Source organism: Lissotriton vulgaris, unplaced genomic scaffold (assembly GCF_964263255.1).
Source record: "Lissotriton vulgaris unplaced genomic scaffold, aLisVul1.2 SCAFFOLD_3398, whole genome shotgun sequence".
In the NCBI taxonomy this organism is placed as follows: Eukaryota; Metazoa; Chordata; class Amphibia; order Caudata; family Salamandridae; genus Lissotriton; species Lissotriton vulgaris.
In genome coordinates this window covers 162,451-175,546 of record NW_028240751.1, presented here as the reverse complement: position 1 = coordinate 175,546, position 13,096 = coordinate 162,451, and the positions used below count along the sequence as shown (strand labels likewise).

At 39.3% G+C, this 13,096-nt stretch overlaps 1 protein-coding gene across 1 annotated transcript in view; it reads left to right on the top strand.

The window, feature by feature from the left end:
- The window catches only part of RSL1D1 (ribosomal L1 domain containing 1), a gene marked incomplete at its 5' end in the record, with an annotated part of 147,286 nt that overhangs the window by 66,577 nt on the left and 67,613 nt on the right, over nt 1-13,096 (top strand). Inside the window, one exon of the mRNA XM_086947952.1 lies at nt 6,273-6,374. Coding sequence (XP_086804078.1) covers nt 6,273-6,374 — 102 coding nt within the window. The remainder of the gene's footprint in view (nt 1-6,272; nt 6,375-13,096) is intronic.

Genomic DNA, 13,096 nt, shown 5'->3' with positions numbered 1-13,096 from the left:
TAGCTCTTAGGTATTTCATCTTTCTTCTTGTCTGAGGAGGCAAGGTTCTGGGTTGCCCCTAAATACTACATTTATGGGGCGTTTCAGGTAGGTACAGGTTAGGACCAACGGGTCCCTTCCTTGGGATGGGTACACCCCCTATTATGCCACCCTCCAGTGGGAGGGGGCATAGGCCTCATTGGTTGGCTGGGTCCCCCTTCTTCAAGATGGTGAGGACTGAAAGTTGTGCTTAGCCTCACCTCCCCAACTGAGGGGTGGAGTTGGCAAAGGTGGGCACACCTCTCCACTCTTGGTTTTCCTGCCAATTCTCCAGCCAAAAGTGGGGGTCAGAACCAGTGGTGGCCAGTTGCTGGGAGCAGCAAATTGCTTGGGTATCTCACACAGGTGGCAAGCCTTTAAGGCTTAGCCTTCATGGACCCTGCCCATACTGGGGGACGAGGCTTGGCTATCCACGCCGAGATAGAAATGGACAAAGTCTTTTGCCATTTCTACAGCAAAGTTTTTGACTTATACTGGGTGCTCCCTTGTGACTGGCAAAGCTATACCTTTCTGAAGAGCTCTAATTAGAGCGAAACACTGGGCATGGGGTTCCTTTTCTCATTTCAGGTTGGCTTGGTTGGTATTTTACCAATTCAAAGCTGTAATACTGTACCTGAAGTGGTAAATGGCTTTTGTCATTTTACAGCTCGGCAAGGACAGCACTGTGCTAGTCCTATGCTTAAAAACTTTGATTGAAAAGCAGACATTTGAGGTGAGCAGATCTAGAGTGTCGCTGGTGTTGAGTGCTCTATACAGAAGCTGCTTTCCACCTAAACTTGAGAACTAACCAGGGTTCTCTGCTTCTTTTTTGCATAAATGTGTGTGTATATGTATGCTTGTGTTTGTGTGTGTATGTATGTGTGTATGTATGTGTGTGTATGTATATATATATATATATATATATATATATATATATATATATATATATATATATATATATATATATATATATATATATATATATATATTCACTGAAAAAAACATAGGTTTCACACCAGTTATAGTTAGCAGGAAGTTTTACTCCCATAAAACCATTGAAATTCCCACGTTATAGTTAGTTGGACTCACTATAACTTGCGCGTGCAATGCACTGCTGATGACGTCAAATATTACATCACTCATGACATGGTCAGTGACATCACTCATGACATCACTGATGACACCATCCAGTAAATGTGTGTCTTTTTGAAAAATAAATTTGTTTTATATATGTAAAAGTTGATGGAAGAATAAATGTTTAAATAAGTGTCTAAATGGATGTTTTTTTTTTACTAAAAATTGATTAGTTAACTGGCTTATTAAGTGTTTCTTAGTGAATACATATATTAGTGAGTAATGTTTAAATATGTATATATATGTATTAGTGTTTCACTTTGTGTCTAAGTGGCTGCATGGGTTGGTGAGTAGATACATGTGTAGGTGTATGGGTTATTAGATTTTTTTTAGTATCAGAATGAGTGTTTGTATGGTTTCGTGGGGGTATTACTTATCACATAGATGCATGAATGACTAACTCTCTTTGTATGTGTTTTGAAGACCGCATATGTGCAGGATTGTATGGGTGGATGAGTGTGTATATGTGTGTGTTAGTGAGTGAATGACTGTCTCACTAGTGTCTTTATCAGTAACTTCATATGTTTTAATCTAGTATATGTGAGTATTGATGTATATAAGTGAGTATATGTGAGAGTGAGATATTGAAAGAGTTCCTGTTAAAATAATTGTTTCTATAAGTGATTGTTTAAGAGAGTAAGTATGTGTAAGTTTCCTTAAAAGTAAGGTGGTAGTGTGTGTATAGCTGTATATGCAAATAAATGGATGTTCAATAGTTTACTTGCATGTGTGAGTATGTGCGAGAGTAACTTTTGGATGACGGTTGGTGAGTAACCGGATGTATAGGTGAATTACTACATATGATGAGTGAGTATATGTATGAGTGACTATATAGAACTGTTGGTGAATGAGTGGATGTGTATATAGATGGTGGAATTATTGAATTGGTTGTTGTAACTGGTATGGGTATCTCTATTTTAAAAAAATGTTAATTTATATTTTTCAATATGTGTTTCATGGGTTACATTACAGTGAAAGGAGGTCTGTCACAAGGATGGTGTCATCAGTGATGTCATGAGTGATGTCACGGACCATGTCATGAGTGATGTAATATGTGACGTCATCAGCAGTGCATTGCACGCGTAAGTTATAGTGAGTCCAACTAACTAGAACGTGGGAATTTCAATGGTTTTATGCGAGTAAAACTTCCTGCTAACTATAACTGGTGTGAAACCTATGGTTTTTTCAGTGAATTTAATAGGTTTTTTAAATGCTAATTCCTAACTATAACTGGTGTGAAACCTATGGTTTTTTCAGTGAATTTCATAGGTTTTTTAAATGCTAATTCCAAACTATATATAGGGCCTCAAACCTATGAAATTTAATATTTTTTATAATGAATCCTATATTGTATATTTATATAATATATATATTTTTTTGTCCCGGTGCGCTCCCGGTGTGCACACTGGAAAGCGCATTTTTTCGGAGCGCCCCGGGTCGCGCACCGGGTCGCGCACCGGTGAGCATCCGGTTAGCGCTATTGCCGCGAACGAAAACATCATGACGTATCGCGTAGCCGTGTCCACGTGATGCGCACGGCGTAAGCGCACCTGGAAATACTCGAGCGAATACGATCGCGCAACGTAATCATCTGACGCGCTTACGCGGCGCGCGCCCGGGGGGCCCGTCGCGTAAGCGCGTTGCGTCATGTGACCTAAAAATAATACTTTTCATTGGTGCAGAACAGTTTTGGTTTCTGAATGATGAAAGCCCGGGTCATGTGACCTGAAAATAACTTTTCATTGGTTCAGGGCAGTTTTTTTCCAAATGATGACAGACCCCACCTTTTTTCCTTATTCTGACTTTGTCCTTTGACTGAGGAAGACCTGTTTGAACATCTTTAAGAAAAATGTTGTACTTTAAAATGGCTACAGTAGCAGCAGCAGCTGGAGCATCTGCACCACCACCACCACCACCACCATCAAGAGGACCACCACAACATTACATTGGTGGTCAAGAAGAGGAGGAGGAGGAGGAAGAAGGGAGAAGGTGGCTGCCAGAAGACAATACCCCATACAAGCCAAGGCAGCACATCGTATGGGAGTTTTTTTCAATCCCAGAGGGCAAGAAAAAAGTCAATGCGCCCAAGGTGACTTGCCTAATCTGTGGCATGGAACTTTCAAGGGGGAACCCTAACAAAAAATATTCTTTTGGTAATAATACCATGATTAGGCACATGCAGCGCAAGCATCCGAACAACTATTCTGCTGCAGAGGTGAGTGAACTGGCCAGTAACCCTCCTCAATCTACAACCACCACCTCCAAAAGAAAGCAACCCACTCCATCGGGACCAGAGACCAGGGAGACGATCCCTTGCATACAACCACGGTTTGGGGAATTCCGAATTACATGTATTTTTTTGTGGTAAGACCATCTCCTACGGTGAACAGAGCATAAAGCTCATCCTCCTTACTGGTGACAACCACAATTGCCCAAAAAAACCCTAATTTTTTCCAGATTTTTTTTTTTTGCTACAGTTGAGCCATTTTCAATTTTCTATTTTTTGTTTCTCCCCATAAAAATAACAAAAAAATAAATAAAATAGTTCATAAAAGCCAAAAAAGTACAAAATGTTCAAAAAACATTAAAAAATATAAAACAAAAAGAAGAAAAAAAACAGTTCTTTTTAGAACTACCTCCAAATTATAAAAAAGGCTACATTTTTCCATGGAACGCTTCCCGGTGCGCGTACCGGGCGCTCCCCCCGCGCAAATAAAAAAAAATATTTTTTTGCCCCGCGGGGCCCTTTTATAGCCCCCACATTAAACCTAGGGGGTCAGGAGGGAGACTACTCTGCCCCCTTATGGTCATTTCCCCCTTTGTTTTTGCCACCTCTTGTGTCTCGATCCTACCGAGACACAAGATGGCGGCCGCTCCGGACTGTTTGGAATGTTTACAGACACCCGAGAGCCAATCAGGTTTCCGCGCGCCAACTCGTGTAGCGCGCTGGTTAGCGCCCTGGTGCGCGTACCGGGGCGCTGTCATAGATATATATTTTTTTTAAACTAAATTACTCAAAATTCACTGGAGCACATATCTTGAGACATAGCAAAGCCACATCGGGCTACCAGTCCCTACAATTTTGCCAAGTTTGGTGGAAATTCGTTCAGCCGTTCGGGCTAAAAGTGAGGTCGACCGCCCTATGGAAATTAACATGGGGAAAACACGTTTTGAGACCCCCCTTTTATCTCGGCCCCCGCTTGACAAATTCTCAGTCCCCCCCCCCCCCCCCCCCCTCCCCCCCAAACTTTCAGGGAAGGACCGCGAGGCAAATTTGAGGAAATTTTTAAGCAGATTCCTCAACCGGCGCCAAAGTTACTCACAATAGAATGTTGAGATTTTGCATTGAAAATAATCCTAACTATAACTACCTACTGGCGACCGCCAGTAGGATAGTAGGATATATATATATATATATATATATATATATATATATATATATATATATATATATATATATATATATCACACACACACAAATTTATGCAGTAAAGAAGCATAGAACCCTGGGTAGTTCTCAGGTTTAGGTGGAAAGCAGCTTCTGTATAGAGCACTCAACACCAGCGACACTTTAGATCTGCTCACCTCAAATGTCTGCTTTTCAATCAGAGTTTTCAAGCATAGGACTAGCACAGTGCTGTCCTTGCCGAGCTGTAAATATAAATATATACACACACACACGACAGTAAATACATATATATCTTATTTTAAAGTATGCAGGAGGGACAATAAAGTAACAGTTGTGGGTACGAAAGTAAACCCTGGGGTGTGGAATTGCGAGCTAGAGGGTAGCAGGAGTAACAAGTAAGTTTTGAAGGCAAGGGGAGTTAAAAATGAAAAAATAACAAGAGTATCGGGGCATTGATTTAGGTGGAAAAGCAAAACACAATGGCAAGGGACAATGCACATGCTTTCCCTTGGAGTGCTGAACTAATAAGAAAAAAAGTTGTGCACAAAATGTAAGTGGTGGTAGGATACAAGTTACTCAATCAAACGGGTGGTAAAGAAGGTATGATACAGCGATGGGATAAACACAAGAAGAGGAAAAGAAGCCGGCAAATGAGATGGACAAGAAAGCCATCCTGTGGACTGCCAATCACGCTGTAAGTTTTGTTATTATCTACAGTAGATCTTCGACAACATACAGCTGAACAGTGCCTGTTTGCGAGACACTATAAAGTAGCAACATAGACTTCTGCAACAGTTTTACAAAACACTATTGCGTCGATTCTCATTGAAGGGCAGATAAAGTGTTAAATGGTGTACTCTCTTGAGTGCTCGTCCAACCTCGTACCCATGTGCATAGAGAAGGATTCATTAACAGTATATGAATTTGGAATTGATTCTAGCTGCAAAAGCAGGGTAGGTACCTGTAAAAATAGCTAATCCGCATATTACTTGTTCTATATTCACAATGGGTTGGTAAAAACCGAAATAAAATGAATTGCACTCGAGCTCCATAATGTTTGTGAATATTGTGGGAGTCTCATTCCAGACACACATAAATGAAGCCATTTTTTCTTTTGATTTAGAGAAAGGCAACACAGAATCACTAGCGGTCTTGAATATGCACTGCATGTTAATCTAAAATAGATTGCTAATGCAATATTATTTGATTATTTTGATGAAGTATTTCAGACTTTAGCATTCTAAGTACTCCTAAACGCTAGAGTCTGTGTTTAAAGTTTACTCTGACTTGCTTCTGTTTCTTCTGCACAAGCATAAGATACAATGCAGATCTCATAGATTAGTTTTATTGTCTTTTAAGTATCATGTAGTCTGATCAATTGTTCGTCTACATTTAGTTTGATTAATCACTCGCCTACATCCACATATGTTTAACATGCACATGGGCATTTTTGATTTTGATATGGGAATTGGTTTGAGATGCATACATGCTCCAAAACATAGAAGAATAGGTGTTTTGAGTCTTCCTAATACCAAACCTGTTCCCTGAGTTTTCTTTGATGTAAGCAGTCTGAGTTGAGCTTTTATGCACGATGAACTGTACTAAGTATTACAATGAAGTGTCTGAAACAGTCCTTCATAGATGTGTGTATAATTTTGTATAACCTTTTTTATTTGTTTTATTGAAACTGTTTTTTTGTTGTTTTTTTTAGAGCACCTCTGTCTGTAAGCCTGAAAGAAAAGAATCTTGCTCAGACACTCAACAAAATTATCCAGGGAACAACTCTTTCCGTGAACAGTAAAGGCTGCTGCTAGTAAGTGTTATGGATAGAACTGAACTTGTATTCCTCCTCAAAAAGGTTCACCCACGTGAAAGCACAGCAGGAGATATATTTTGGCTGAGGTCTGACTTTAAGGGTAGTTTTTTTTAGCTCCTGCTTCCAACATATTGCATGAAGGCCCATACCTTGACACACTAGACTTTTATTGTACAGGGGTACATGTTGTCTGCTGAGCCGAGTTGGCATTTGAGGGAGATGTACCCATGACTGAAAAGTAGATGCCTCTACTCCTTGAGGACCATACATGTGCATCATGAACTACTGCAGAGAACCGAATAACTAGAGCATCTGTTTCATTTGAGTCCTGCAGAAATTAAATCAACCTCCACAAGCATTTACCTTTAATTTGACAATTCCTTTTTTATTCTTTGTACATTCTGTTCATTGTTTCCAGAGTAAAAGATATTTGAAAAATTAACAATGACTTACCTAAAGATTGAAAATATTGAATTCGGTGTACAGTTATGAGATATCTTAAGTTTGCTTTTCCTACAGTATTTTGAAATGTTTTTAGTTTACTATTTCTTAAACAATGCTTTACTATCCAGCATTGGCAAAGCTCATAGCTTAACACTTGATTTTTTATTTTTTTTTAAGAAGATACCTCTTGACTTTTCCATTGCTTAAAGACTGCTTTACATTTGAAGTGGAGCGTTCCAAAGTGAAACCTACGTTTTGGTGTCCCAATTGACATTTTAATGAGGCCTGTATTTGGCTTGTTGGCATTAAGGTCCTGGGGAAGTCAGTTGTTTTGTGAGTTAATTTGAAGAAAATCTTAAGGTAGGTCAGGATAGAATTGTCAGGTAGAGCGCCACAGCTTTTCAAAACTACACATAAGACACTGTGCTAACATAGTTTCATTTCAAATCTGCTACAGTATGTAAACCTATGTAATAACTGAAACACACACAAACATCTGAGCGAAATTTCGCGAGTCTCCAAAATTATAGAGAGCTCCTCAACACTGGTCCAGGGGATAACATTAAGTATAAAGAGGATCCCTGGAAAGCACAATTCATTCACTCTTTCATACTAGAAACAATCATTGGTCATAAACTATTTTATACCGTTCACAGACTTTTTTTTATTAAAAAAAACACACATAAATAGATAAAACACAATGCATTACATAATACATGTTGTCATTTAAAAACAAGAAGAATAACAATCCATACAGTAGATAAAAATCAAAATTGCAAACTAATTCATCATTGTATATGAGTAAATCAACGCAAGGCCTAGCGCATTTAAAGGTGTCAACAGATCCTAGCCACATACATCACAGTTTAATATAAAGAAAACAATACCACTCATATGAATTCAAGATCAAACCCCCAAGAGTCAAAACAACCGTATCTAATATTGATTATAAGATTCATAAAGCCCTGATAATGTTTTTTTGGAACAAATCTCGTTTTTTTTCCACTTTTGATCTTATACCCGAGATTTACTGGGCTTGAATTCTATAAGCAAAGAAAATGCGTGGACGCGTTTCGGTGTCTCTGCCTTTGGATATCGGCACACCTTCCTCAGTTCAAAAATCGGAGTCCCTTGGGGTTAAACTCATGTATCCTTCCTGCGTATAAGAAAAGGATTGGTTCAATACATTTTAAGGACATTTCTGGTTACAAAAGAAGACGATACCTATTTCTCTGGTGTAGTTATTCCTAGGAACATTATATTCTATACGTTGTTTAGGATACAAGGTGTATACATTGTCTCATTACATTCTATTTATTGATGCATCAATAACTGAGATCCTAAAATACTAATATATGTGTCCCTAATACCTCCATTATATATTCTACCCTCCGTTATAACCTAGTTGATGACCAATTTGGTATCGGTACACTCAGACATTCATGTAGACCATCCATTCACACAACTACTAACCTTAAAGAAGGTCTCTTTCTTTGAAGAAGGTCTCTTTCTCTATGGATCATAAAGGCATCAGATCCACATTGAGCTCAATATCTTTGAAATATGTGGTCTGGAAAGATACAATTTTATAGTATACAAAGATTTTAGATATCAAGCTAAGGCGTATATAGGCCTCATAATACAAGCTCTCTATCGATTTTCTACTTTGTTACCGTAAAAAGGAAGATTCTTTGCCTAAGCTTCTGTTCAGGTTCGAATATGGTTACACATCCTCCGGATACGGGATTTCACCTTATGTGTGCAGGACCCTGTATAGGGTGATATCAATAGTTTTATGGCAATTAAGGTCAAGATTTTATATAGGTCCTTACTTTCAAATGCTTTATACCTACATTGAGGTTTAGTGATAGCTAAATTCATACCTGTGGATATTGGAAATAGCCTCTTCCCCGTGGTGTACGTCTCCTTTTTATCCCCACACCTTTGAATTGCGGTGAATGGCTCGTTAGGAGTGATGCCTGATCTATATAAAGGGTAAATTAATGGTGGCAGTACTTGTTCTAGATGATACTGAAGGTGAGAACAGCTTATTTTGAAAATACATGGTATATATTTAGTAAAGGTAATCATGACGTTAATGAGGGAATCTCATCTCCTATAATTCGAATAAAGTTCTCCCACGCTGAGTTGGACTATTCTATCTTTACTGAAGCTGAGCTGGACTATTCTATCTTTACTAAGGGAGAGGGGGTAACTCGTGTCTGTGATAACCGTACAGTGATTCTACCAAATTGTAAGGTGTAGAGGTCCCCTTTATGTTACTATTCTCCTCTTTCACCTTTCCCCTTCTGACCATCTCGTGTTTCCCCGTTTTTTAATGATAATAAGCAGCACACTCCAAAAGTTTGATATAAACTGTAAGTAAATGCAACCCCACCTAGGAATAGATTTAGCTCTTGAGGTAAATGAGTCGCATTATCAGGAGAACCCACCCATATTACAGATTAGCAAAGGGTTCAACCTTCTTCCGTTTTAATGTACGAGTCCCTCTAGCTTACCTTGATAATGATCTGCATCTAGAATTACCACGGGTACGTCTGCTTCTTTGCGTTGCTCGGTTAAAAGTCCAATGCGCCGCTTGCGTTTATATACTAATCCTCGTTCTATTAAATGCAGGTGTGCAGGACTGCTAATCGCACACGCATGCGTAGAGGCGCCCCAGCTTCCAATGAAACAGTGCGCCATTTTGTAGTGGTTTAGATATACTGGTGGAGATAGGGTCTCGGGGGATAGCACCTATTTTACATAGACTGTCTCTTGTATTATTGCTAAATGAATCATATCCTACGTAATGTATAAAACAAGATTTCAATTTGTCTGAACGCAGTAAGATTATTATATTTGGTATATCAGGCTTTATTATTTGGTGCCAATGGACAATGGATACGAATGTGCCGATCTTCTGGGGATACTCTATGTTAGCAATTATAGTCTATTAGTGTCCGACTTATTTAAAGTTATCCTTATAATGTTTTTTTTAACGAGTTCTGGTATGGGTGTCGGAAAACTGATGTCCGGGACGCCATTTTATAGTGGTAAAGTGGTTACACAGGGATATAGCGAGTCCCTATGTATAAAGGGGGATGTATCATTGTTCGATTTGTAATTACTTTCGACTTCCTAAATTTTAAATTATAATTATAAGGTCGAATATTAACACAGAGCTGACCCTATAGAGGATTGACGCTTCTATATAAATTGTATATCCCAATGGCGACATGATACTGTTATTAAAATTGATATGCGTTCCTCCATCTGTTGCTCGTATATTTTTCTTTCCAATTAACAATCGTGTAATGACTCCACAGCCTTTTTTATACGAGTTGGATAAATTCCTCTTACTGATAAGGATTATATATAACATCTATTAACCTCTTTTCTACGCCTGAGTTATTTCTACTTAAACAGATTATGTCCTTTAAATTAGAGAGTCCCAATCTTCTCTAGTGTTCAGTCCTTTCCTTATAGTGTCAAACTTCATGATGTACCACTGTTCTTGTTGTTTTCGTTTTTTGATACTATTTCCTTGTCTAGTTTGTTCTTTAATTTTCTCCAGAATTACCCATTTTACTTCACGGTCATTATGACCTTTTTCGTTCCAATGGTTAACTAAAGGAGCATTTTCTTTGTTACACCTAATGGCTGATTTGTGTTCTCCTATACGTGTTCTCAGCTCTCTGCCTGTCTCGCCTATGTACCCCTGGCCACAGGGGCATAGGATCAGGTATATTAGGTTTTTGCTTCTGCAATTGTTTAGTGTATTGATCCTGTGCAGGACTCCGTTAAGGCTTATTTCTTTTGTCACTATACATGAGTCACAAACACTGCAAGAGCCACATTTGTGGTTCCCTGTTGCTTTGGTCCCTGATAGTCTTTTGACCGCCTAATGTGTCCTCTCTATATGTGTGGACCAAGGAAGATCGCAGATTTGTTTTTTCTGTAGGCATATAGGGGTTTTGGAAGTTTGGTTTCGGTTCCTTCATTCAATATTTTCCAATTGTGATTGATTATATTTTTTATTTGGTTTGCAATTACTGAGAATTGGCTGACCATAACTATTTTGTCCAAACTAGTGTCTTTTTCTTTTTTGTCCAAGAGGCTGTCTCTGTTATAGTATCTTGCTCTCTTGAGAGAGTGATTTACTAGTTTTTTGGGGTATCCCCTATCTAGGAATTTTTGTTTAGTAGCTTCCGCATGTTTGTAAAAGTCTTCCAGAGAGGTGCAGTTCCTCCTAAGTCGGAGGAATTCGCCAAAAGGAATGTTATCCTTCTGGCTCTTGGGATGGTAGCGATTATAATGTAGGACCGTATTACGGTCCGTTTTCTTTTTATATAGTTCTACCACTAACTGGTTGTAATCTGCCTTAATGCTGATATCTAGAAAGTCTACTTTTTTGTTACTGTATGCTGCTGTGAACCTAAGGTTTACATCGCCTAAGTTTATCCAACTCAAAAATTCATTTAAAACTTGCTTGGGTCCTGACCAAATAAAAATGTCATCTATAAATCTTACCCAATTTTTTAATATTTTCGTAGAAGGGCTGATTTCGTTGTAAATGTGTCTTTCTTCGAAAATACTGACGTAGATACATGCCAGACTTGGTGCGCCAGTTGCGCCCATGCTCGTGCCTTTGCGTTGAATATAAAGGTCTTTCTTGAAGAGGAAAATATTGTTTAATAATACCATAGACACACATTGGGCTATGAAGTTCTTATCTCTCCCTACAATTTCATTTTCCTCAAGAAGGGTTCTGATGACATTGATTGTGTCATGTTGTGGAATATTAGTGTAGAGGGACTCTATATCTAATGTTACCATATTTTCTGTTTCTGAATTGAAGTTGAGTCCCTCCACCTTGGTTATCATGTCTGCTGTATCTTTAATGTAATATTTTTGAACTTGGAGCTTTAAAAACGTGTCTGCGTAGATACTGAGTGGTTCTAGTAGGGAGTCTACAGGGAGTCTACAGGGGATAACATTGCAGAAGGGTTGCAATGCTTATCTTAAACCAATATGCAATATGTGTGCTTGAAGATCGTATCTTGACCCCAGAAGGTGCTCACACATTGCTTATCCACATTTCTTAGTAATTCTAACTTCCATTATCAGTTAGTAAATGTCATATTTTTCTTTAAAATTGTAGCAATGGTAGGTCCTGAGTTTGTGTTACTGTGTCATGCAGCATCCACGTTTCTAACCCCTTCTACTTCATAGAGTAGTCATTGGCTGTTCAACCTCACAGCCCTTGTAGGGACAAGTGCCCAAAGGGAGTGACTTGGTAATGCAGTTGGAGGTCTGTAATATTACTGGTGAACACCAGTACTCACACAGTTTGTGCCCCAAAAATTGATTGCCCTAGTATCTGAAGGAATGGTCTCAGCCTAAGGTTAAATGTGATCACTCCAGTATTGGAACATTCATAGTCGCATGCTTGAATCATTCCCCGTCGTCATAGGAGTCCCGGGTACTTAACATAGTAGTAGAAGTAATAGTAGTAGTAATAGTAGTAGTTGTAGTTGTAGGAAGGTGGATACCTGACTATGGTTTCCCCCAACTTTTTGCCTGGTGTTTTGCTGGTTTTCCGACTTAGTTGACCTGGGGCCTTGCCAATCAGGACCCCAGGCCTACTGATCTCTCTCTAAAATGGATTCCATGTACCCTAGGTGCATTTACCAATTGGTACTGGGCCACCTTATCAGACCCTGTAACTCCGGGCATAGGTGTACCCAGGGCCTACCAGGGGCTGAAGCATGTATTATGCCACCCCTGGATGGCCATCTAAATCTGACACAACTGGCTGCACGACAGCTGGGGCAAGGTGGTGTAATCACCCTTTGCTTTAGATATAGTATACCTACATCTAACCCTAAAATGGACACACAGATTCCTATCAGTCACTCCTATGGCAGGCCTTGACAATCCTGAAGGCAGAGTGCTTGGAATCGTGTGAGATGGTGCTCTGGCATGAGCTGAGCCCGTTTTCAGCTTGCGGAACCAAGTCCTAATAGCTGTTCCATGATAACGCATACCATATACTCTTAAGTGCATTATAATCCTCGCGGTTAAATGCTATCTTTTGTATTGCTTTATCAAAACATGTCGAGTAAGGTGTCATACGAATTGGAATACTAACCCCTCGCCAATTCTGGCGACGGGGTTAGCATTCCACCCTTCTAGAGGGACACGACATGTATGTCCCTCGCGGCGGGATGCCTGGCTTTCACCTAAGCAAGCGCCGGGAAACCCTTTGTGGG